The 27,940-nt window shown below is 35.5% G+C and overlaps 2 protein-coding genes across 5 annotated transcripts; both read right to left on the bottom strand.

Annotated features, from left to right (window-relative positions):
- Positions 1-263: 263 nt before the first annotated feature.
- Positions 264-12,360, bottom strand: LOC105036365 (uncharacterized). Of its 4 annotated transcripts, none has more exons than XM_073256168.1 (10): positions 12,212-12,360; positions 6,809-6,995; positions 5,288-6,076; positions 3,540-3,896; positions 3,023-3,084; positions 2,824-2,922; positions 2,624-2,717; positions 1,024-1,113; positions 693-778; positions 264-610 (listed from the first exon to the last, which is right to left on the bottom strand). In XM_073256168.1, exons 2-10 carry the CDS (start codon positions 6,878-6,880, stop codon positions 586-588), a joined length of 1,674 nt encoding a protein of 557 aa, XP_073112269.1. In that variant the 5' UTR covers positions 6,881-6,995; positions 12,212-12,360; the 3' UTR covers positions 264-585. The 4 variants fall into 4 exon arrangements, with proteins under 4 accessions (XP_073112269.1, XP_073112242.1, XP_073112294.1 ...); XM_073256141.1 differs by lacking the exon at positions 12,212-12,360 and adding an exon at positions 8,572-8,712; XM_073256193.1 differs by lacking the exon at positions 12,212-12,360 and adding an exon at positions 8,602-8,704 and having other exon boundaries at positions 6,809-6,997.
- A 2,983-nt stretch (positions 12,361-15,343) lies between these two features.
- On the bottom strand, positions 15,344-18,269 carry LOC105036355 (pentatricopeptide repeat-containing protein At1g71490). Its single transcript, XM_019848471.2, has 2 exons — positions 15,887-18,269; positions 15,344-15,774 (listed from the first exon to the last, which is right to left on the bottom strand). Exon 1 carries the CDS (start codon positions 18,169-18,171, stop codon positions 15,976-15,978), a length of 2,196 nt encoding a protein of 731 aa, XP_019704030.2. The 5' UTR covers positions 18,172-18,269; the 3' UTR covers positions 15,344-15,774; positions 15,887-15,975.
- Positions 18,270-27,940: the final 9,671 nt, after the last annotated feature.

Below are 27,940 nucleotides of genomic sequence, written 5' to 3'. Positions count from 1 at the left end.
ATTTATCACACAGAATATGTGGAAGCACATTTTGGAACAAACCAACCGTATCGATGAAAGTTGTTCTATGTGGTTCTATCTCCCAAGCATCAAGAGACTTTATTCAGAAATAGAGCACCCTTCAGCTTGCTAATTTATTTGCTTGGGATGCAGGCAGGAAATCCATTTACATGCACATCACGGTCCAAAAGAATCCACTGACCTACCATTTGTTCCCATTTACATGACCACCATAAAGCAGAGCACATCCATCAAAACTAAAATTTGGAAATCTAGCATGTTCAACCTCTATTTCTCTAAGTCCATCCATTTCTCTCTTAGCTATACACTAAATCTAGAATATCCAATGGCACTTCTAGCTGCAGGACCACCTCTCTAAAGCAACTAAAGATCTAACTACAGATAGGCACCGTTTGACAAAAGCAGCCGTGGTAACTACGACAGAAACAAGGTATACAATACTCAGCAGATATATTACAACAACACTCAACAGCCAGGTGCTGAAACTACGCTATGCATGAATGCAGCTATCGGATCCATGGTTCCTTCCATCAGAAAGCCTGAGGCTTTGCATCTTCAGATAATTCATCGCCATGGTGGTGTTGCATGCCTGTATAAATGACAGGAAACAAAAAAGTAAGCAGCAAAGCCTCAATACAGGAAACTTTAAAGTGTGCAAAAGAGTGACGTACTTTGGCTTCCTTCCATCCAGTGACATACTATTGACTTGGGATTTCCTCCCACCATCTGATTGCACAGCAATCCCAAATGGAAATACCTGTAGTTTTCAGAGTAGCAGTGAGTAGAAACAAATGCATGACTCCTATTTTCCACAAGATAACACTGCTCATCCTGCAGGTGTCGAAAGGTGGTGTTACAATTACAGGAATGTGTCAGACCCACAGTGATCAGTCATCTGATGTCTGGCTGGCACTAATGCTCGGTAGTAACAACAGATGGTTTCACGACAAATTACTGTTCTTCAATAATAATGATTATTGGATGCATGGGAATGAAGCTCACCTTTTTATTCCCTGTCCGCGGAATTCCAGTGACAGGAGTAACAATCTTCGTAGGTCCTTGAGGCTCCTTCAACCTTACGTCCTCTTTTTCCTGCACAACCAACTCTATGAGAATCACAAAACATCTAAGAGAAAATTTATGACAATCTAGAGAAGTGCTGTGTTTCCAGATCTGCTAGTAAGCTAAAGCAAGGTCTGATGCCAGTGGAAGAGTTACTGCAGAAACTTTACAGATGGTCTCCTCTATGTCACAGGAAACCCCCACCTCATCCACGTGACTCAACCACCATGAACTATCAGAGTCGCAATGTTGCATGTGGATCAGTTGTGTTGAGTGTGCCCAATTTAATGTATAGCCATTATGTTCCACACATCACAAGAGAGTCCCCTCGACTATGAAATCAAAAACTAAAACCCTCTCGTTTACATGAGATTACATGCTTTAATACTTCAGGAACTCAAACGATGCCTTCCTACTTGCATAAAATGCAGCATGCATTAAAGCCTCAAGTTTCTAATGGTAATTACAACTTATAAGAGATCCAAAAACATTATTAAATGTGACAACTAGCACAATAATTAAAAACAGAAGAGAAACAATCTTAGGGTAAAATTCTATAGATTCAAAACAATGGGTAATTCACATCCATGAGAAATTGTGGTGCCAAATCATTCAGTCTGATTTGCTCTGATATCATAAATCTAAATTAGCAGTAAACTGGTTGACGTTACTACAGTCTACTGATTGATGAATGCACAACTGAATAAATTGCAATGGAATCTATTCTTCCAACAAATTGGCCATATGACAAAGATCATATTTCCTCAAAGGATGAGGAGAAAATATAAAATATTAGATGACCGTAAAACCGGCTTCATATATGTAATTAATATGTTAGGTGGTGAAGCAGGCCCTTGAGCACATAGTAAACCTAACACAAATGAGGAAGTTGAATTGAATGAATTGCAAAACTAAGGGTAAAGTTCAAATGATAGCTTTGAAACAGTAATAGGAATAACACCAAGAGGATAAACTAAGGAAAAACCTCATGGGTCTGGAGATGTGTAAATTGATACAACTCTTTACAAGAAATTGTCGGTGAAATCATATTAACAGAATAAATTATTCAGAGATGAAACAAGTGACATGTTTGCTTAAGATACTCCATTATGAAGGACTGGATGTCAAATGAAAACCACTCGTGAAGTAGTTTTGAGGAGGCAACTTCATATTACCAGGATGGTTAAATTTATCTCCATATTTTAACCAATACTGATCATGCCATTACTACTTCCCTTGCTAGAAAATTATTACAATACTTTAAGTGTTTGAAGGAATAATACATGTTTGATCACATGAAGTCAAAATTGCTTCTCTAGATTGCCAAATTATGCATGAAACATAAAACAAACCATCAGCACAAGAAGTTGTTAAAGTAGACCATTTACTTCTTTGCATTACTATATTTCAGGAGAAAATAGTAAAATGGAACCAATATATGATTAACTAGGCAAGACAACTTTTGGTTGTCTCAACTTGGCACGGTGCCTAAAAATAAAAGTTGCTGAACAAGAGAAGCATCTACTGTATGCCATTTTACCTCCTTCCGTTTGTTCCTTTTGATGGTATTTGTGAGCTGAACTTCAGATCCACCATTAGAAGTAGACTTGTTCCTCACAGGAAGGTTATTTGAACTGGAAATTTATAATAAGAAAAAAGATGCTTTTTGATTTTAGTCTTCTAATACATTATTGAAAAACATTAGAAAATCATAATCTCGTATGTGGTTGAGCTTCTAACCTTAACTTCAATTGCCTGAGAACATGTGCATCTTTGCCCTTCAAACTGGTCTCCTGGCTCTCTGATGGCAAAGATTTTCTTATCACTTCTTTGCAGTCCCTGAAAAATAAAATCAGATATGGCATTGCAACAATATGAGTATCTAAAGTGCAACATATGTCTTGTCAAAATGCTGCCATGATCACGTAACAAGATCAACCTTTTATTTTGTAGTCCATGGCTCTTCATGCTACAGGTTGTGATTATCTTCTTTGAACCACCCTATAGAAATGGCAATTGGGATAGTGGATCAGTGACCACAGCAAGATTATCATAATAATTGAAATCAGAAGACCTACCAGCTCTCTTCAGAAGATGAAAAAAAGGAAAAAGAGTCTGAAGGTGCAAAGATTACAACATTGACCAAATCAGCAAAGACATTGTAGCCACAGCACCATCAATAAGTAACTACAGGAAGTGCTAGTAATTACATCTTCCGACCCCTAGAACATGACATAGGAAAAAGAAAGTTGAACTGGCTCTATGAATGTTGAAATTTTGTGTTCTCTCTACATTTCATGGATTCTTGAATTACGTGGCTTGAAATGACTTTGACAGAAAACATCAAGTGGAGGGAGAAAATAGGCAGATTACTTGGAAGAAAAAAGAACATCAAAAGCAGACAGGAAATGCACGCAGCCAAATGCTAGCAAACACTAAATACCAACTGAACTCACCTGCACACTAGACCCGCCATTTTCCCGACTTTGCGATGATGCTAATCTACTGGAGGTTTTGGAATCCAATCTCACTGCACCTTCCCTAATGCCTGATCTTCTTTCCATGGAAAGAGAAAATGGGCGTGCACTGGTAATACTGGAACACACTTCTGTAACTGACCTACGCGAAGCAACGGAGGCAGATCTATGGTTGCCTGTGACTTTACTGGCAATTGCTTTGTCTGAATGGAGACGGCCATCTGCCTTGCCAATTAGCTTCTGTCCTGGATGTTTGGCTCCCCTCGATGACTGAACCACTTCTCTCCTTGTTCCATGTGTTGGCTCCAGGCCAGTCCTAACAGAAGAAGCAGGCTCCTGAAAATAAGACAAATGAAAAAATAAACCTGGTTGTCCAGTATTAAAAAAGAAAAGAAAAGAAAAAAGCATCTGGGATGTCATTAATCTCTACCTTAATAAAGTGGATTTTTAGTTCTGACATTCTAATGTTTCCTACAAGAAACACTGCCTTTGAGATCTTAGAAAAGCATATGCATTAACCACAAAGAAAGAAGTGGAGGAGACATTGCAAATAGTGTGAAAAATCAACTGCTAGTGTTTGTGCCCCATAGACAACGGTAAAGGTCTCCTTACCTTGTGTTCTGTAACTTAAGCCTCTTACATGACTCTAAACAATCAAACTAAACATTTGCATGTGGAAATAAATACAGCAAACTTGATAAGCAAATTGCAAAATTGTTTGATCACATGAAAAAAAAATCCTTAAGCTGTAGACTCGTCGGTTCATCGTAAAGCTTTATTTTCATGACATCAAATAATATTTTCATAACCATGCATTTATTAATATGGTTTACTAGAGAGAGGGACAATCATTCCCTCCTGTCCACATTGAATATCCACACCGATCACTTGAATAAAATACAGATGTTTGTAGGCCCTTAGAAGGAGAATAATATGATAAAACAAGCTCTCTAGGATATATGTGTTGTATGCGGCGTGCTTTTTACTTATGATCCGACTAGAATATTGAGGATCACTCTTACGGCATAGAGTATGACGCTTAAACTACTCTTCTGACTGAATATGTTTGTTAGATTAGTAGGAACAAAACAATACTTAACATACACATTAAGTCTATATCTATAAAGAATAAACTGTGTAATAGGTAATATTTCACATATCAAAATCCACTGTATGGGGTATGCCAACTTTTTTTTATGCTTCTCCAAACTGAGGGTGCGGTGCTGGCCATGATATATTCCCTGGTCACATACGTAATGTACAAATAAGTTTTATCTAACTGGATGGTTAAAGGGACAAAATGGAGGAACATTTTCTGATCAAGAAATCATCCTGGAACTCTGAGGAGATGATCAGTAAGAAAGAGGCTCCAATTTAGCCCTGAGCTGGATGATGGAAGAGGAGCTATTATAGTTGGAAAATGTCCAACTACCGCACTCAAAAGTGTATCTCAATCAATTTCTGGACCGGATGATCCATGGTTGCCAAGATAATCCTCCTAAACGAGATATTGGCTGAGCATACCCCAAGCATGCCTTTATTGTTAAATAAATTTGGACATCCTTTTCTGGCTGGGGAGTTGGAGGGGCTGCAGCATACTGAAACAAATATTTCGGGTCCTTAGCAGTCTTAATTTTATTTGGTTATTAAAGAAAAACTAACCAGCCTATTGAAAGCAGCAAGAACGTATTATACACATGCAAGAAGAAAATCCAAGTTTGCAATACCTTCTTCACTTCAGGAACCAATTTACCCTCTGAAGATTTCTCAACAGCCAGTTTGGTTTTGTCTGGTATTAAGTTGTAATCTGGTGCAAGCTGCGATTCACTGCCTCTAGAATTTGTCAGGTCTGAGACAGACCCATCAGGAGCAGGTCCAGATTCAACATTAGACACCGAACTCTCTGGTTCCCCCAGAATGTCTTTGCCATCAACACTACTGATATCGTTCTGTTCAATCTCTTCTGTGCTCCTAGTTATTGACAATAAGGATTCTGTCTCCAAGTCTTGCGTCTGCACAGCATGGTTAGAGTTCTTCTCCGGCTCAATTTTTTCTATGTTTTTTCTCAATGAGTCAATATCTGATGTTGTGGATCCTGGATACAACTGTCTAGTTTGAAGATCTTCTCTGCAATTCATATCCTGAGGGAACGTAAGTTCATTTGTGGGTTCCCCTGAAGAGGCATCAATAGTTTCTACTGCCCCATCTTGAAGAGTTCCAACCTGCAAAGTTGTTCCATCATCTTCCCCAGTCTGGCTAGAATTACTGCCATCACCACCATAATCCAATGTGAGCTCAGTTTGCTGATTCTGTTGCAAGGCCTTCAAAGCTCGAAGCCTTTTGTAATATTCTTCAAAGTATGCTTTCTTTTTGGCAACTAAACCATTAACTTTCTCCAGTTCCTCCTGACGTCTGTCATGAGTGAAGACTGACCTTCTCTCCCATGACAATGACTCAGCTGCAAATCTTCCAAAGGATATAGACCCGTGATCAAGCATTTGTGAGACTGATGCTTCCTGCAATCAGATTAACAGCATCAATACTCTGCATGAAGGAAAGAAAATAATGTATTTAAACAATTATAACACGCCAATTGTCTTTCTTAGGCTCCTTTGTAGTTTGTACCACATGCTACATTCTCTGCTGACCCAAGCTTTTATACTAAACTTTATATGACATCCACATCAATTCAGGAAATACAGAGCTATGATGCTCAGGTACTTAATAACACCCCCCAAAGACCCAATTGGCCACCCAATAACAACAGACTAGGAATACTATATCTATTATATACTTTCTGCATTGTAATCTAACTTGATACTCAGATGTGTTGAGTTTAGATCGCTCCAACTGTGTATACTTCAGAAACATGGAAATGAAACTGCAAGGGGAGTAAAACAGACAATATAGAACCAATCAGAGCAAAACAGAGAATAAAAGGAACCCACACCATTTCTGTTGCAAATGTGGTGTAGAATGTGATACAATATATTACATATAAGAACATATGTTATAAGACTTGAACTGCAAATTAAAACTAGTAATATATAAAAATCTTAATATTGTACTTACCATTCATACAAGTTGGACAAACCATCATAATAAGGCTAAAGGGCAAAGAATAGATGGTTTGCTATATACAAGAATGAATTGCTGTTAAAATTTAGCACTCTAAAGGCATGGAAGAAAATTCAAGATAAATAATTCTGATGGTGAAAAATCCAGAGGGATTAGAGAAAAAAAATTACTTGAGAATCATCTCGATCAGAAAACTCATCCTTTGACCATCCATAAAAAGTCTGATCAACATCGGTCGCCATTTCGTGTCAACAAGTTATTTCAGAATTGTTGCACACTTGGACAACAATTGTGGAGGCAAGATCAGTCACTTGAGGTTGCTTTCCATTCTACAAAATGATAAGTAAGGGCAGATCCCTGCATTAAGGGAAAAAAGAATAAGGACATTTTTAGTCCTCAACCACAATAATGCAAACGTCAAAATACGGAGAATAATGAATTGTTTAAGATTGTACACTAATAAAGACGGAACATGGGACAACTTTGGTAAAGGAAATTTAATAACTTGAGATGAGATTGTGAAAAAGTAGGAAATAACAGATTTCGTGAAATTTGAGTATGTAAAAGGGAAAAATTCAGCACAACTTTTCATGGAAAGTTGCAAAATATTTGCAAACTGTTATATTTTTAACAATACTGTAAATCATCAATAAAGTTTTAAGTTATGTTTGTAATGACCATTGTAACAGCATTGGCTTAAAACTTTATAATGACAACCAGATTGAGATTGGGTTTAAACAAAATCCAACCACTTTCATTGCATTCAGGAAACTTTTCATCCAAAACAAACTAGAAAGAGATCTGAATTGGGCTAGGTGCAAAGCAAGGTGCTGTTCCAACTTGGTCCATGAAAAATCAATATTTTGTCCATAAGTATGACTTGGGCAAATTTTTATATCACATCCATAGATTATCTTATAACTGATTGAAATCTTATATCTGATAAAGAAAAGAATTAACAACAGCAAAATTACAATGCTCACATAACAATAGGAATCAAGGGAGAAAAAAGAAAAATCAAATAACTTGATGAAAACTTAATGAACAACATCGGGGCAACTTATTCTTCCGAGCTTCAGGGAGAACATTAGAGGAAAGACTCCAAATTCCTTGTAATGGACCTTTTCAGATTTAAAGCTCAAGACTTTTGGACATACTCAACAAGAAGCTCCTCTGATCATTAAACGATCCAAAATAAACAAAGTTCCGTAAAAAAGAAATGCTAAAAGAGTAAAATGTAACCAAAGTTACCCCAACATTCGCTACTGTCAGAGTCAAACAAGATCTGAAAACATATCATAATAATCTACTTGTACTAGGTCAACAAATTCTGGAACATGATAAACAGTTGGGGGGAAAAAAAGGAAATCATGGCTTCTGTATCTTGCTACCTAGACCTAATCTCCCAAATTCAGAACCTTTTGTTTCACAACTCAAGCAGAAGTTTGATTCGTGGTAATAGCACAGCCGAATTCCTATTTCTAACAAAAAGAAACTAAAATCAGGAAAAATCATCAATGCAGCTCTTCAATGATCATATAAAATCCAATCCCCAGCACTCGATAATCCACTCTAAATCCCTAGCATCATGGGGAAAAAGAAAAGAAGAGAGATCTAAAATAACAACGCAAATGAGAAATAAAGAATTCGCCTAAGCAAACAAAAAAAAAAAAGAAAAGACAATGAAAAGTTTAAAGACATTGACACCAAGAATCCATCTTTGACGAATCCAAATTAAACCTTGGGCATAAAATCAAATCCAAAAAGACAAAAAAAAAAAAAAACATAAAATCTAGCTCGAGAACCTCGGTACTAGGCATCAAATCGTCCATTTTGGGATCAAAAAAAGATTGAGGAAATCCCCTTCGCAGTTGGCGAGATCGAAAGCGACTGAAGCAATTGATTGATTAAAAAACGACGGCGAAAACCACACCGTGTCATCCGATTTCAATCCTTTATTCCTCAACAACCAAAACCGCGGATCCAAGCGAGTAGAGCTGTGTGCTTCTCCACAGCCAGTAAAGAGATTACGGACCGTTCCAACCAGCGGTGTTAAATATTACCACTTGTTAGGGCAGCGATATTCCCTCTCCCAATTTTTCATTCTCCACCCCAACGCCCCTCAACTTTTCATATTTTTTTTAAAAAATTGCGGCTTTGAAAAAAAAGCAAAGAAAGAAAACTTCTAGTTATATCCAACAAAAACTTGTGGGAAAAAAAAAAAAAATCTACTAACCTGTTCGACAAGGGAAAAGGAGATGGATGTTAGGATACTAGTGGGTACAAATATCAGGCTTTAGGGGTTATGGTTTTTGGTTAAGCAATTGGTTTTTGTCTTATCAAAAAAAAAGGCAATTGGTTTAAATGATGGTGTAGGACAAGATTCTCTACTGGCATGAAAAGGATTCTTAATTATTGAAGCTTTGGGAGGGGGACAACGTTCTATGAGGGCCTTCTAGTTTTGCCTTTCTGTGCTCATTTTTCTACATCTTTGGGACTTACTTGATCATTGGTTTTGTCATTGCCTTGGAGTGGAGAGATGGCCCAAAGACAGCTCACATGGTGGATGTCTATCTTTGCCAAATTGCCAAGATACATACACACATGATCAAGGCCAATCTCGGATTATTTAATTCTTGAGTGCTTATGAGGCTATTTTGATTCTTGAATAAAATTTGGAGTACAAGTGACTCAACAAAAGTTGCACATGATCCGATGGCATGGATTCGAGCTGTTTAGTCTTGAGCATTCTAATTTCTTCAAAGTAACGACGTCGAAGGCATGGCCTATGAAGTTAAGAATAGGAGCGCATCACTAGTAGAAGAGATAGAGGATCGGTGCACACCATCGGGATGACCAGCCAACCTAATCAATTTGAGCTGTTTAGATATGTTTCAACATGATTAGCATGAGATATATTTCATTTTTATCATATGGTATAAAGAGAATAACTACATAATTGATCGTGATTAAACATGCATCACAAGTTTTATTTGTCTATTGAATAATAATGAAAACATAAGAAACAGAAAGGTTGATGTGTAACATATTTTTCTATGCATTTTCTTAGCTTCCAAGTTATGTTTTTTTATGTATATTGGATTTTCAAAGTTCTTCACCTTTTTAACATATGTTACGCGGGCGGGGGAAGGAAGCTTGAGATGTAATTTCTTATTTAGAGAACATAATGTTTCCTAGCTTTTGCTTTGATGCTATGTTAACTTTTCACTTAACCTTGGACTATTTGAATTTCTGAACTGCTTATTCATAGAATTATCTATATATGTGAGGTTTGAAGTCCTAATAGGATGAGGACATTCTAGCCATCCTATCTCATTTTTATAAAAAGATGGGACTAGGATGGTGTCAGAACTCAAAAATCCATCCTTCATGCAGCAAGAGAAGAAGAAAGAGGAAAGAAAAATGGAGAAAAGAAAAGAAAGAAAGAAAAGAAAGGAGAAAAAAAAAAGGAGAAATAGGAAAAAAGAAATAAAAGGAGGGATACAAAATAGAACAAAAATAAGAAAAGAAAGAAAGATAGAAGAAAAGAAGGAAAAAAAAAAAGGATAGAAGAGTGATGGAAGATATCCATAAGGATGTATGATTGGACGACCATCAAAATGGGGTAAGACAGCAGAGCCCCATTCCATGGAGAAACTGGGACAACTCTGTCCTACAATATTTAGAACCTTGCATGTATGGTGGAAGGTATATATATATATATATATATATATATATATATATATATATATATTATTTTTTTTATTTTTTGTGGAGCCATGAAAGGAGTAATTGTTTTACCATTGTAAGAAACTTGGGACATGCAAATTAGTATAACAAAAATCACCTTTTAACAGAAATATAATGTTCTAATAATTTTATATGGGATGATTGGTATTCTATTGATTGCCCAAGATTCTTTTGGATGCCGATTTTTCCTTCGATGGCTTGCCCAGACTTTCAAAAATGGACCCAAGCTAGTTGGTGATGGATTAAAAATTTATATCATCCTTGACTTAAAAAACTACAGGTTTATTTTAGATGACTGTTTCTTTGAATATAGATTATGTTGCATCTCCAAAAAAGGACCTAGCTCTACCATATCAATACACTAGAATATACTATCATGAAATGCCTCCCCTCTCCTATGGACATATAAGATCAATGGATTGTATCTTTGATACGAAAGAATGATGCACCATTTTTCACGTGCATCCATTATTGGATTGTGTAATGGCTACTTGAGATCTATATGAGTGGATGGTCCAAAAAGTTCAGAATGCTTTAAGAGTTTTATGGAGCACCATCCAACAATCCCATTGCAAAAAAAGATTGACCATTCTTTCATGCAAAAGATACAATCTGAACCCATTTGAGGTACCTTGTGAATATCATAATGGAGGATGACCTATGTAGTTTGATAGGATAATCTATTGGCTTGGCAGGACCCCCCACCTGGAATTACGCCAATGCCATGATTGGGGTTTCATTGCCTATCTTTTTAGTATATCAATGGATCATGATGTTCCAACGAACCAGCTGAAAAGTTATAATAAGAGCAAAAAGGAGCTCAACTCAAAATGCCCAATCTATGAAAAGGACCAAGACAAAAATGGAACATGGGATGTCCTCCTCAATCCAAAAGGCAGAATAGCCGAGTTCTCTACACCGTCAGGGCCCATGCTTAAATCAATGCTGTTCATCCGTCAACTCACATCGAACGACTGGATTTAACCGATCATTTAATTGGTGGTTGGGCTTTGGCCATCACCTCGGTCAAGAGGGGCGAAGACTTTACGAGAGCCAACAGCTACAGGATAGGATAACATGACGTTTCCCGGAGAGAACGCGTTTCCGGAAGCACGCTCAAGAAAGAGCCTCGTGGAAAGTACGAAACGCTTTGCGATACTTCAACCGACGTTTCCCGCTGGTTTGATGCTCCCGGAACTTTTGTAGATCCAGACCGAGCATTTCCTGGGAAAACAGCTCAAGAGGCGAAATCTAAGACATCAAAAACCTCGTTGAGAACCGCTTCACTAAAAGCAATGCTCTTCGTTCCGCTGGTAATCCTAAATAACATCAATACCGCTTCAGTGTCAGTTCTCAGCACCTGATCAAAGCTATTTGTGACCAAAAATTGGCCAGCTTTGGCTCTACCAGGCAGCACTTTCCGTTTGTTGGCAGAGTAGAACAGGAATCAGAATGATCATATTCTTCAATATATTTATTTCATCATCAAAATCGAAATTAGAATAAAATTTGAATATTAAGAGAGGATATAGAATCGAAGTAGAAACAGAATTTTTTACCAACCAAACGGTTAGAATGAGAATCATTTTTTCCCATTCTTACTCCAAAACCCAACTTCTTTCAAGCAAAGATGCATCAAATAACGTCAAAGATGTTATGAAAATCATCTTCAACCTCATATCATTTCTATCGGATGAGCCAAGCAACAAGATTCAAAGTAAAAAAAAAAGGATGAAGGAGTCATTCATATCAATCAGAAAAAAAAAAAGAAAAAAAGAAAAAGAAAGACCACAAGGGAGAGGAAGTGGGATGAAAGCGCGTACCATTTGATGAGATCCGAGGAAAAGAGAGATCTTGGATCTGAGGGACAAGGGAGGAAGAGCTTTTGAACCTTCTTGGAAGACTGGTGGAAGCGAATAGAATAAATAAATTTCCTGTCTACCAAGAAGCTAAAACCATTATAGCCGGAGGGGTGGAGGTCATGGGCGCATAGTTTCACGTGAGGAAGAGACAGAATCTTCACGTCCCGTGATTCACCGAGAGCCGCTGATTTGGTGGATCTCCAATCGTTTGGAGCACTTGGCTGGATCTATAATCGGTAGGTGGGTGCTGGGGACCAGCACTGCGTCACTTTGACTGGATGTCTTTGGACTACAGGTTAAAGTTTCATCATTCGCTGGGTAAAAGTTAGCTGCTGTCTTGGGCTGTAAAATAAAGATGGAGAATTACTTCTAAGATTCGAATCGGATCAGATATACATTAATATGTCTATATTTATATTTATTTTATTTAATTAATATAAATATAAATATTATTTAGATATAAATATTTATATCTATTTTTATTTTATATAAATATGAAAAATATGGATATAACTACGGATATAATTTAGACAAAATTTTATAATTACAGGACTAAAAATATTACTAAATAAATGATAAATCAAGTTAATAATATTTTTATATAATAAATATTTTTTAAAAAATTAATAAATATTATATAATATTATATAGGATTATATATAAATTCGAATATTCGGATATGAATCTGATAATTATCTATCCATATCTTTTTTTTTTTTTGATAGATATGAATATGAATATGAATATTAGTCGGATCTTCAAATTTTTTTTCATATCTGAATTGATTTAGATATAAAAATAGATACGAATGGATAATATTCATATCATTTTTACTACTACTTATCCAGTGTCACTTCGACCACTGCCATCATGTGATGAAAAGCATGAATAAAAGCTTAAATTATTATCATAATAGCAAAGATAGTTAACAATCCTTGTAATCCTGAAACAATAAGGTTATAGTCGACCTAAAATCAAAGAATCCACCCATAATTGACATATATTACATGGGGATGGACCTGCTTCTTTGAGTTGTTTGCCGAGGGTCATTCATTCACTATATTAATCTTTTCCCATAAGATTCATGTAGGACTCATTTCGTTAACAGAAAGTGAAGAGGAGAAAAAGTAGTTCTTGAGAAGTAGAGAGGGGATCTCTTATTTAGTTGAAGTTTTAAGAGAAGAGAAAATGAAAAAAATTCTTCCGATGAGAAGTCACTTTTCATATTTTCTGAGAAGTGAAAATCCATAGAAAAAGTGAATTTTGGCACTTCCCATAGGATGGAAAGTGGTGGTATTTTTTTTCTTTTCTAAAATATCCTTTTAAGATCTATGGTTAAGATTTTACAAAATACCAATGGATGGTTACGATGAAACATTGGACAGTAGTATAATATTATATTAATATTATTCTAATATTTATATAAATATAATATTAATATTAATATTATAATATTTATTATATTTTAATATTTACACTAATATAATATTTTTATTAATATTAATATAATATTTATATTTATATATTAATATTTATATTAATATAATATTATATTTAGTATCTATATTAATAAATTTATTATATAAAAATATTAATATAATATTAATAATATTAGTATTATGTTAACATAATAAATTATTATGGTCTAATATTATATCATAACATATTAATATTATATTTTATATTAATATAAATATAATATTTATATTTATATAAAATTTAGGAGTAAAAAAGTATGATTTCATATCTATTAAGGATATAATAGATATTTTATACAGTTTTTTTAGAAAAATGGATGCTCAACCAAATGTAAGTTACTTTGTAATTAATTATTTTTTCATGATCAACCAGACATGTCAAAATTCTGTTTTTAAAAGGTTAGTTTCTCAAAAGTCATTTTTAGAAAGAAAATTTTTTTCCGTGAATCAAACGAGTCTGTAGTATTCTTGGTCTTGGTCTACTTTGTTTGATTAATATAAATGAGGCCAAAGGTGTTAACGACAATTAAATAGAGGATGTTGGTTGTTAGGCATGTTACTTCTTTGTTTTCTTTCCCAAAACAGATGGGCTCTCACTGGTGCTTGGCTGTTGCAAAAGCGAACACTCGAGGCTTTATTTGTGGTCCTGAGCCTCGGTCCAAAGTCTAATATTGCCGCTCACACCATCCAGTTTTTACTGGAGAGAAATTTAATAATCTTAGAATTTTTAAGGTCAGACGACAAGCATATCCATTTACATCAATACATGATTTACCTCAGATGCATTTCATGTGCTTAGGATTATAATCTTCTAAGGGCTATAATTCTCATTTGCTATTTTATTGGTTGACCGTTGTGGCCATGAAACCAAGATAAACAAACCATCTGGACAATTACATAAGTCGAGAAATTGAGTAGAACTAATCTATCCGTTGGAGATGGGATGGAATTGAGTTGTTGCAACATCCCTCTCACTATGGAATCTGAATGTTGGAACACTTCTACAAAAGATGGACTTTGAGATCAAGGGACACAACCATGGAACAAGTCAGTCCATCCATGTCCACGTTCTGGCTAAGTGTACTAGAGTGATCTCCAATCTCACCATGCCCGTGGCAACTCTTTTCTTTCCAAGTTTTCTCATCATTATTCCCACTGATATTCTTGGATCTGCTTGTGTCTGTGTTTCATGGAAGCTTCACTTGAAATTTTTTAAAAGATAAATGATAACACCAGAATCATATAGTAAATGATTACATTGTAAACTAGACTAATTCTCTAGCTTCATATTTATCTCCTGTCAGCAATTACACATAAACAGCAAATAGCATGGTTTCGAAGCTTGATTATGTTATCTTGGTGTAGTCTAGATACTGTTTTAATAAAATCATAGGCCAGAGCTTATTCCATGTGAGATTAGCCCCTCCTGATTTCAAAAAACAGAAAGAAAAAAAAAAAACACCATGCAAGATGTGGATAAAACTAGTTAACTTTGTGGTCCAGAATTAGTACTTCCTTATAACAATTGATTAAGCCCATTGATGAAATCTTACCGGAAAGCTCCCATGGCAAAGAAGCCATAATATAGTGATTTCAAAACAAAAGGAAAAAAAAATCCAAGAAATATCGAACCCTTTATTGTTTTTTAATGTCCAATCACTGACCTTACGCTCCCAATAACTTAAAGAAAAATGAAAATTTTTTTTTTCCCTCCTTTCTGCTTCCTCAATTTAAATTCTCTGTAGGCGCTCAATTGCTTCATCAGTTCCATGAGCTTTCTGGAGTTAGAAGCTTGAGCTTGGGATGCCAGTTTCATGTTTAAATTGTCCTTGTATAACCAGATTCTGATCATGGAATTCCTCTTTTTGCATTCTATTCTTTCTTCGCTAACATCCACTCTAAAGCCAGTCATTTAGGATGGGCATCACCAGCAGATAAACGGGTGTGGATTCTGTAGAACATCATCGGTGATAACATAATTGAAGAGGTCACTCCAAATGTGCCAAATCACAAGCTTTGGTTGCAGTTCTTGACATAAAATGATTCCTGAAGAAAAGCAGTTATTGTCATGAAGTTGCAGTTCCCATAAGTGTCGGTAGCAAGAGAAGATGACCTTAAATTTCTCATCTGAATGTAGAATGCTATAAATTTATGATACCAGAAATATAAAGGAAGAATTCCTCTTCAATCCTCATCTTTGAGAATTCCATCTGAGGGTTTGACTTACATCCTGGACTCTCTGCAACTTTAACCCTTAGTTTCCTCCTCTAACCACAAATCCAGATTGCCAACATATCCAGCATCCCTCATTTGGTCGGTCAACCCCTCCAACATCTCGTAGATCTCAGGAGCGAGTGGATTTGATCTATCCCCCACCACAAATGGATGGAATCCATTCCCCAGATCAGCCCATGCCAGACCTGGTGCCTTCCTAACACCCAGGTCTCTCATCATTGTCCTCACTTTCGCTAGTTCTTCCCAACACCCAGCAGCTGCATACATGTTAGCAATCAAAACATAATGCCCGGAATTGTCGGTCCTCATCTCCAGCAGCTTCCTCGCTGCCCTCTCCCCAATCTCTGTGTTCCCATAGACCTGACATGCCCCAACAAGAGCTGCCCACATTGCAGATGTCGGTGGGAATGGTGTTCCATCAAGAATCTCCTCTGCCTTCCCCAATAAACCTGCTCGACTGAATAAATCCACCATGCAAGAGTAGTGCTCCATTCGCGGCACAACGTTATAAGAATCAACCATCTTCTCAAAGAGTGCCTGGCCCTGGGATACAAGTCCTGAGTGGCTGCAGGCCGATAGGACAGCCACCATGGCTATATGGTCTGGTTTGATCCCACTATCAATCATGCCATCAAAAAGCTCCAATGCAGTGATCCCTTCACCTTGCATTCCATACCCTGCAATCATCGAAGTGTAGGAGACTTCGTCACGGTCACTCATCACATCAAAGACCTTTCGAGCTACCAAGATCCTGCCCGACTTGGAGTACATGTCAACGAGAGAATTCCACAACAATCGGTGGCCCTCGAATCCATGCTTGGTTATGAAGCAATGGAGCTCTCGCCCGTGCTGCAGGTTTGCAACCCGAGCGCAGAGAGCAAGGTAGGTCACAACCGTCACGTAGTTTGGTTCAACTCCAGAGTGGATCATGTCTCGGAAAACCTGGGAAGCCTCCTCTGCTTGGTCTGAGAGGGCGAAGCCCGCAATCATAGCATTCCATGTCACCAAGCTCCGGATTTCAGCCATCTGAAACAAAATATTAGCAGAGTCCATATCCTTACATCTCGAGTACATTGTGATCAATGCATTCCTCACAGTCTCAAACCCGTCGCAAAAGGTATGGATTGCCAACCCATGAATCTCCTTCCCCAATCTCAGAGAACCAAGCCGAGAACATGCATTCAAGCCAACAATCAATGTCACAAAGTCCATAGCAGACCCACTCGCTCTCATTTGAGAAATCAGTCTCAGTGCTTCTCTATAATTACTCATCTGCAAGCTGCCTCCAATGATTGTATTCCAAGTCACAGAGCTCACCTCCAAGCTCCCCGCCCGCATCATGTCAAACAACTCAAGAGCCTTATCCCACATCCCCTTCGAAGCATAGCCCGAGATCATCGAATTCCAACTCACCACATCTCTCTCAGGCATCTCATCAAACAGCTTCCGGGCAACACCCAACTCCCCGCACTTGGAGTACATTGCCACCAAAGCATTGTAAGCAAACAAATTCCACCCCATGCTACCGTTCTCGATGCATCGATGCACTTCCTTTCCCAAATCCAAGTCGAGAACCTCGCTGCAAGCCCTGAGAACGGACGGAAAAGTGAAACGATCGGGCTCGACGCCCCTCCGAACCATCTCTTTGTAGACGAGGAGGGCGTCGGCAGGGAAGCCATCTCGAACACAGGCGGAGATGAGCAGATTCCATGGAAGGACATGGAAGGCGTTCGACGAAAAGACTGCTGCACGGGCATCGGAACGGAGGTTAAACGTGGCATAGAAGGTGGTGAGCCTGGGGAGAAGAGAAGGGTGGTCTTGGAGGCCAAGAGAGAGGATAAGAGCATGAAGCTGGTGGCCCTGGGGGAGGGCTCTCTGGGAGGTGGTGCAGGAGAGAAGGCAAGAGAGGGGGATGGGGAGGAGAAGAGAGGAGGAGTGGAGGCGCAGAAAGGAGAAGGTGGTGAAGGCCTTGGAAAGGTGGCCATGGGAGGAGAAGGATTTGATGGAATCTATGAGGGAGTTGAGGGGATGATTGGAGAGGGGAGGAATGCTGGGGGCTTGTTGTTCTTCTTGATTTATTGGGGATTTTGATGTTTGTGGAGTTGGAATGTTGGGGTGGGGGAGTGGAAGGGGATTCTTCCATGGTTTTTGGATGTGGGCTTGGGTGCTGGAGAGGTGGGATTTTGGGAGAAGGGATGGAATGGACATCAAAATTTGGGTGCTTGGTGGCTCCCAACTTTCATTATCTCCTTTATCAGACTTGCTTATGTTGCAGCCAAAATAATTAAGTTCTTCAAGGTTTCTCCTTACCCACCTAAGAAAGCCCCTTATGCAAACCTAGATTTGAACATCATGATTTTTGAGAAAGAGATGGAAGAATTGGAAAGGGACGAGAGATTTGAGAAGTTTCTTTTGAAAAAAGAAAAGCGAAGGGACTTTTTTCTTGTTTTGTTTTTTTCTTAAAATTTATATTTTATTTTTTAAAGTTAAAAAATATGATAAGTGAGGAATAATAAATCTATTTAGGAGAAGGCACTAGTTATTTGCAAAAGTCAAATATTGCTTCCATGAACAAATAATGATTGATGATGGGCCACAATTATGCGTTGGTAATACTATTTCTATATTTTGAATATTTTGCTCACTAGTAATTTATGCAAATCAACTGTGGAGTAAGTGCATGATCAGTCCAAAACCCAAGTCAAAGCTTATCTTGCACTAATGAAATAATTGTGGCATAAAAATAACAAAAAACTATTAACATTTTCTCAAATATTTATACTACATTTATTATATAGGAAATGCCTAATTACCCTGTTTGTATGTAAGCATATATATTTTTCTTTCTGGGCAATGGAAAGATTAAATGGAAATATTTTTATGTTTGAAACTAAGAAAAATAGAAGATTAAGCAGTGGAAGTGCAAATTCTAGTGATGTGGCTGCTATGGTTGGTTGAATTAATGTCAGCCCATGGAAGCCTTTTTTTTGTTTACATAGTTAGATTTAAGAGTAATTTTTTGTAAATTATGTGCGGTGCAGCAAAATTGACGTGGAGCGCACTGTCCAATTACATGGGACCATATAGTGCAACTAATAATAGAATAGATATTAAATGCCGCTTAGCTTTTCTTATCAGATTTTTCATTATGAAAATGTCCTTTCTCTTCATAGAACAAAAAAAGAACAGTATTATTACTTTCTGATATTTTATATAATTTTTATGAGTATATATAATATCTTAAATTATATATATGAATTTATGTATCTTTATATGATATCTTAATTATGGCTTTCTGATGCCTTCTATTACTTTTTGTAAATATATATGATATTCTGAATAATATATATGACTTCTTATGAATATATAATATTTTAAATAATATATATAATTTTTTATATTTTTATATGATATTCTGAATAATATATATGACTTCTGTAAATATATATGATATCTTGAATAATATATATAATTTTTTATGAATATATATGATATCTTGAACAATATATATATCTTTCTGATACCTTATATGACTTTCTATCAATATATATGATATTTCGAATAATATATATGATATCCTAAATAATATATATGTCTTTCTGTATGTTTATATGATATCCTATTGGTTATTATGATTTTTTGTATCTTTATATGATCTTATTGGTTATTATAACTTTCTAATGTCTTATATGACTTTCTATTGGTTATAATACCTAACAGTATATCATATAAAGATATAAAAAATTATATATATTATTTAAAATATTATATATATTCATAAAAAATTATATATATTATTCAAGATGTCATATATATTGATAGAAAATCATATAAGGTATTAGAAAGTCATATATATTGTTCAAGATGTCATATATATTCATAAAAAATCATATATATCATTCAGGATGCCATATATATACATAAAAATTTATATAAAATATCAAAAATCTATATATATTATTCAAGATATCATAAAAAGTCATACATATAGTTTAGAATATCATATATACTTATAGAAAGTCATATAAGGTATTAGAAAATAATAATACTATTCTTTCTGTTCTACGAAGGAAAAGAATATTTTTGTCACAAAAAATCTAATGAAAAAAAGCTGAGCAGCATTTAATATCTGTTCTATTATTAATTGTAAGATGTGGTTCCATGTGATTAAACGGTGTACTCCACGTTAATTTTGCTATACCGCATATAAGCATATATATATTTCTTTTTGGGCAATGGAAAGATTAAATGGAAATATTTTTCTATTTGAAACTAAGGAAAATAGAAGATAAAGAAGTGGAAGTGCAAATTCTAGTGATGTGGCTACTATGGTTGGTTGAATTAATGCTGGCCCATGGAAGCTTTTTTTTTATTTACATGGTTAGATTTAAGAGTAATTCTTTATGCATCATGTGTGGTGTAGCAAAATTGACATGGAGCGCATTGTCTAATTACATGAGACCACATAGTGCAATTAATAATGGAATAGATATTAAATATCGTTTAGCTTTTTTTTATCAAATTTTTTATTACGAAAATATCATTTCTCTTCATAGAACAAAGAAAGAATAGTATTATTACTTTCTGATACCTTATATGACTTTCTATGAGTATATGTAATATCTTGAATTATATATATGACTTTTTGTATCTTTATATGATATTCTAATTATGACTTTCTGATGCCTTCTATTACTTTCTATGAATATATATGATATTTTGAATAATATATGACTTCTTGTGAATATATATAATATTCGAAACAATATATATGACTTCCTATATTTTTATATGATATTTTGAATAATATATATGATTTTTTGATATTTTATATAACTTTTTATGGGTACAAATGATATTTTGAATAATATATATGACTTCTATAAATACATATGACATCTTGAGCAATATATATAATTTTTTATAAATATATATGATATTTTGAATAATATATATCTTTCTGATATCTTATATGACTTTTTATCAATATATATGATATTTTGAATAATATATATGATATCCTAAATAATATATATGACTTTCTGTATATTTATATGATATCCTATTGATTATTTTAATTTTTATATCTTTATATGATCTTATTGATTATTATGACTTTCTAATATCTTATATGACTTTCTGTTGGTTATAATACCCAATAATATATTATATAAAGATACAAGAAGTCATATATATTATTTAAAATATTATATATATTCATAAAAAATATATATATTATTCAAAATATCATATATATTGATAAAAAGTCACATAAGGTATCAGAAAATCATATATATTATTTTATATGTCATATATATTCATAAAAAATCATATATATCATTCAGGATGTCATATATATTCATAAAAAATATATAAAATATTAAAAAATTATATATATTATTCAAGATGTCATAAAAAGTCATACATATAGTTTAGAATATCATATATACTCACAAAAAGTCATATAAGTATTAAAAAATAATAATACTATTCTTTCTGTTCTATGGAGGAAAAGGATATTTTTGTCACAAAGCAAAAAATTTAGAAAAAAATTGAAGTAGATTGAATAAATGTGCTTCGAAATCTGCTACTTTTATATTATTTAAAAAATATTAGAGCTTTTGGTAGCAAAGCTCTATTACATTACTCTCAAAAAAAAAAAAGAAAATAGAAGGGAAAAATGGTAAAAGTTCCCATCCCCAATACCAATCTCCATAAAAAATGCAACTTAAATTTCAAACTTTCATATAGTTAATATTGACTGCAAAAATCTGCAATGTTGCCATGAACAAACCATTGACCGAACATGAAGCAGATGGATCTTATAGCTTCAATGTTGCCTCTCAACATACTGATAGTTTGGAAGAGATTCCAGACATCTTAAACTTGATGGGTCTCATCTTGGTTATCGATGGTAAATAAACTGCCGTCCGAACTCCACTATAATGTAGATAAGTAGATAGTGTGCAAGATGCCAAGAACAATGTGTTATAGAAGTCATTTTCTTAATTTTTCAAAAATTTGGCAGTGACGATGACCAAAGTTTGTGGAGTTTCATTCTAGCCCATCATTCTATTAGACTAAATAGGCATACCACTCATCTTTTCAGCTTGGGCATCAAACCAGTAGTCCCTCAGGGTTGTCTCCCATAATAACAGGAAACTTTGCATTAGGAATAAGTGATATATGCTGTAGAAAGAATAATGGGCCAAAAAGATTACCAATCAACTTTAAATCTAGAGAAATTCTTTATGCACCGCATGCGGTATAGCAAAATTAACGTGGAGTGCACCGTCTAATCACATGGAATCACATCATACAATTAATAATAGAATAGATATTAAATGTCGCTCAGCTTTTTTTCATCACCTAACCATATGAAGTTCTAAACCATATGAAGTTCTAAACCATCACCTAATCCCCTGATCTGAGAAATTATTTTTGAACCAAATAATGTGGACATCTTTCATACTTCATCTCATTGATTGAATGAAAGAAATTATAGAAGAGGGAAGGCACTGCTCCAAAACTTGCGCCCCACACATTAAGTGGAGAGGGAATTAATCTTTTACATCGTCCTCACACACACACTTTCTCCCCTTGGTGCCCAAGGGCTTATTTGCTTTGAGATAAGGGTAAAATGCTGCATCACTTACATTTAGAAAAATGGGAATGGAAACTTAAGGCCATGTTCTAAAGCAACATTGCATAATCTAATTAAGGGCATAGACAATGGTGCAAATGAATTTGGTTGGCTTTAGCTATCTATGGATGGATCCACCGAGCTAGGTTTTACGTAAGACCCAAAACTCAATTGCCGATAGCTAGTTAAGATGATGTGCATCACACAATCCAAATCAATGAGTTTAGATTCTCCATCATGTGTATTTGCACTACAGAAAGTTATGTAGTTCTAGATAGCTGGCACAACATTCATTTCAAGATGGATGACTATTGTGATTCTAAGAATACAGAGTTGCAATGGGTGTCAAACATGGTGCATCATGATAGTTCCATCCATTTGCTAGAAAGTTATTATCTAGGGTTACACAAGCCTCCATATAATGTAGAATCCTAACTCTAAATCAAGTTCATAACTTATGATCAATGATGGTAGATGTCAGAATACCGCTAGCAGCTTACATAGGTAGGCACAGGCTGGTGCCTTTTGTCCTGCCAGCCTAAGGTCCTGTTTGAGATTGCTATTGGTAGTAGAGCTTTTGGAGTATTTAGAAGTAGAAATTTTATAAAAAGCTGTTTGTTATTTGGAAACCACATTTATAAAATACTTTAAAATTTGAATATATATTTGGTAATTTAAATAAAAAAATAATTTTGATATGATAAATTACAAAAACATTGCATGGTATTATATAGTGGAGAATAATTAATATAATATTATATATGATAAATTATAAATCCTTCTGAGGTTACGTTTATTATACTTTTACCTAATAGTTTGAAAAATCTAAACTTACACCCTGCGATATAATGGTATTATTGAAAAAATTTTAAAATTATACAATGACCAAATTACCCTTCATAATATTTCTTTTTATCCCTCCGATCATCATCTTTTCCTCTACGACCTCAACTAGTAGCCCTGGGCCTTCAACGCCACCACCACCATTCTCAACTTGGGCATGACCAACCTTAAGGCTTAGGAGCTCCTCATCGACTTCTACCATCGTGACATCCTCGTCTCCGCATCACCCATCATGCTTAGCGACGACTCCGCCTTCCCCTATTCCACCTCCAATGACTCCACCACCTCCTTCTCTGGCTTTTCAAATCCCGAACTCAAGCACCCTATTGAGGTCATCAGCGATCCCTCCAAGATCCAAATCTAGATCTCCGTCGATGGCACCTTCTTCGGCTCCCCTCCCCTCCTCTCTTCCCTGGCCAACCCCACCTTCTTCTATCCCTTCGCCACCACCACCTCCAACACCTTCCTCACCACCTGCTCTATCCCCAACCTTGACTTCACCCCCAACTCCTTCGATGTTGACATCTCTGACTCCTACATCCCCTACTGCTCCGGTGACCTCACCATCTCATACGACATCATCCCAACCTTTGAATCTAGCTACTTCACCCTTGTCACCATCGACAACCATAGCCCTCTTAGCCGCCTCGACAATTGGCACCTCTCCTGGGAGTGGATGCATGACTAGTTCATCTTTCCATGAAGGGCGCCTACCCCTTCTCGTCAATGCCAACCCTGCATCTATGGCTGCCGAGGCGAGCACTATTAGCAAGTAGACTTCTCCAAGGTCCTCAACAGCCAGACCAAGCCCACCATCCTCAATCTCCCTCCAACCAGATTCAATAACACCAATCTTGGCCGCATCCTGTCTTGCTATCGGAATGGCACCATCATTTCGGCCTCTATGAACCCATCGCAGTCCTCCTTGCTTTTTAGGTCTAGATCTTCAAGATGCTGTCCGACCTCAACCACACCAATTTTTTTCCTCCAAAACTAGAAGATCTCCGACAGCAAGCTCAATCCTAACTACATCTATGGCCAATCGATCTGCGTTAGCTCGATGCTGTTCTCTGAACCCAGTGGACTGGAGTCGAACACCTCCACTATCACAAGTTGGTCTAGTTCGATAAGGCATTGGATCAGACAAAGAGGGTGATCGCAAATAGAGAGGGTGAAGCAGATTTCAGTGGGAGGAGAAAACTTGGAAGTAGCGTAAGACACATGAGAGATAGAGTAAAGAACATCGGCGCATGAGGTTGTCGTTGGAGATGAGAACAATGAAGCTAGAGAGGAGACCAGATTTCATAGAAAGAAAGATGCCCACTTCATTTTTTTAATCCTTTGTTCGAGGCTATTTTGATCATTTCAAAAATTCATAATGACGTGGCAAATAAATCTAAGTTAACATTAATGAGCTGTCTAACGATACAGATTAGACTATAGGGTTGATTAAAATATTAAGGATACAACTGTAGATTTTAAAAACTACCGATGTATTTGTAATTTCGACCTATTCTCAGAAAGATTTTTATAATTTATCCTATTATATATTATTATGCATTAGAAATATTATTACATCATATAATGTAACATAATATTATAATATAATATAATATTATTATAATAATTATAAAAATTTTATAATATAATATAATATATTGGTTATAATCTACTTTAATGATAGATTATATTATATTATTATAAATAATTATATTATATTATTATCAAAATATTATTATATTATATTATATTATTATTATGATATAATAATATTATTTTTATTCAATATTATTATATCAAATTATATTTTTATAATATAATAATATTATAATAAATTATTTATATTTATAACATATCATAATATTAATTTATTATTATATTATATTATATTTATAGTATAATAATATGATATTATATAAGATGTAATTATAAGATTTAGTAGATATTTTGGTTATTAAAATTTTTTATTTCAATAAAAATAGCTTTTTGACATTAACTAGAAAGTATTTTTAAGTAAAATTTTAAAATAGAGCTTTTTCCAACTATACTTTTTTAATTTTTTGACAAAGCTAAAATCACTTTATGATTTTTTATCAAACATCACTGTATAAGTATGTAGGAAGCAGATGCAGGAATATGTGAGGCTATGAAAGACTTTGGGATGGGTTTTTTTTTGTACTTCATATTTTGTTGTTTAACAATTTTAATAATAATTTAGGATCATGATTATTGAACCGATCTGAAAGAGATGGTTTGGGATGTACCAATCATACTGATGGCTAATCGGTATAGTTCATATATTTGATTCGAAACGTTGTTGAAAATCGAGTGACGGAGAAGGAAAAGAGAGGAGAGAAAAGAAGGAGAAAAGACTGACAGTGGCCTATCAAGGTCACTGGAGGGCTATCGAGGCATCCGAGGCTCTGTAGTGCTCCACAAGATGCGAGAAGAGAGAGATAGAGAGAGGAGAAGGGAGAGAAAAAGAGTGAGGGAAAGATGGTAGCCAGCAATTTAAAATTGGGATGGTGCCTCTATTTCATTGTATTTTTTTAAAATATATGATAAGTAGTGAAGTCGACAATAGACTTGCCAGGGTGGCATAGGAGAATGTCTTTATTTTTAATCCATGGTGATTGTAGAGTAAATTTGGACCGTCGAGCAACTACAATGGTTACTAGGCGGCCCTTCGATGGCCTTCCCCCACCTCCTCCTCCTCTTCTCTCCTTTCTCTCTCAGCTCTTATTTCCTTTCACGGAAGACCATGGAGCTCAGGAGGCCTCGGTGGCCCTCCGAGGACTTCCGTGCTCTTTGGTGACCATCATCAGTGTCTTCATCGACCTCTCTTTCCTTCCCTCCTTTTTTCTCTCTTTTATCTTTCCAATCATCACCATTTTGTATCAGTTTGGATTCGATATTCGAATGAACCATATAACCCGATATAGTGATATACCGATTTATACTGCTGGCTAGCCCGATATGAGATTCGATTTCGAGTCGACGATCCGTGGCTAGGATGATTCTCCCTCCATATTATTTTGGAGTGACACTCTCATGGTGCATGTATTGCAATAAGCTGACTGGATAGTTCATCCTAGTGCCGTACGAGAAGATTTTCATTGCAACGGTAATATCATATCAAATTTATAACAACTCAATTAAAATCAAGAATCGATGGGATAATTGAAGAAACCAGATCTAGGGTTTCAGGGTTAGATCTTGAAACTTTTTCAAGATCAAGCAGCGAAAGACTAAAATAATCAAAATTTATTTTTTAAAATCAGAGAATTCCTAAAATCTAAGATCCTATTACATGATTATTGTATAGTATTAAATCAAAAATTAAAATATATAGAGTATGAACTACATGTTGATCATATCAACATGTTTCTATACTACATCTAATGTATGTATTAAACAATAGATCAGATCTATTACCTTGCAAGTTAGACGTTCTAACCTTTTTGATCCGGACTTGAGGATGATGTTGCTAGCCGCACATGCATCTGACCTCTAGGAGTCATCCACACGAGTCCACGAATCTCGATCAGAAGTTCTGCTTCAGGAAATCAGCACAGTATGCTAGTACTGCGCTGATCCTTCTTTGATGGTTGATTAGGTGCCTCCTTCTTCTTGATTTGGACTTTTTCAAAGATGAGAAGTAGGAGGATGAGTTTTAGATCTAAGACACTCTCAGAAAACTCAAGATGGAGGAAGAAAAAAAGATGAACACAACAATCCTAGAAGAAGACCCTCTTCTTCTTCTTCTTCTTATTTTTCTCTCTAGACACCCTATCTTATGTCTATTATATCTCCACGACCCAAAGGTCTTTCTCTCTGATTTTTGGATGCCCCAAAGATCTCTCAAATCTCTATCTTCTATGAAATTTTATGAAGAAATTTATTTTATAGAGAGAGATATGATAGAGTCCTTGTCTAGGTCAAATACCTAGTCAAGGCTTATCCAAACATGGCAAGATAAAGGGGTGCCCAACTTTTGAGCGCCTCCTTCTTATTTTCGTGCATGGACCACCAGCAAAGGGTGCACAATATATATCCTAAAAGCCATAAAAATTTTAAAAAAAATTTTGGATAAATTCGGTGCAAACTTGAAAGAGTTTTGGATTTCTAAAACTCTATCTCATAGAATTCGAAATCCAAACTTATTCCTTTTTGATTTGATCCAAACCACCTTCCATGTAAGAAAGAAGAGAGAAAATCTTTTGTGGATGTGGGAGAGACCTGGGAGAGGGCTTTTGTCATACAAAATAAGAGAGAATTTGGTGTGGAATAAGAGAGAGGGCGTGGGGGGCCTATGTGGCGCAAGGTGAATCCTAGTCTTACTAGGATTCTATCTCATGACTTGTTTTTAATTTGGTTTCTCAAATCAAATCAAACCAAATTAGATCAACCCAATTAAAATAGATCTTAACCCAATTAAGAATCTAATTTAATCAGATTAAATTAAATTTAAATCTAATTAATTTTTTAATC

The sequence above is a fragment of the Elaeis guineensis genome, chromosome 1 (assembly GCF_000442705.2).
Source record: "Elaeis guineensis isolate ETL-2024a chromosome 1, EG11, whole genome shotgun sequence".
NCBI classification, from domain to species: Eukaryota; Viridiplantae; Streptophyta; class Magnoliopsida; order Arecales; family Arecaceae; genus Elaeis; species Elaeis guineensis.
Note: the sequence above shows the minus strand (reverse complement) of the source record. Positions and strands in the feature narration are given on the sequence as shown.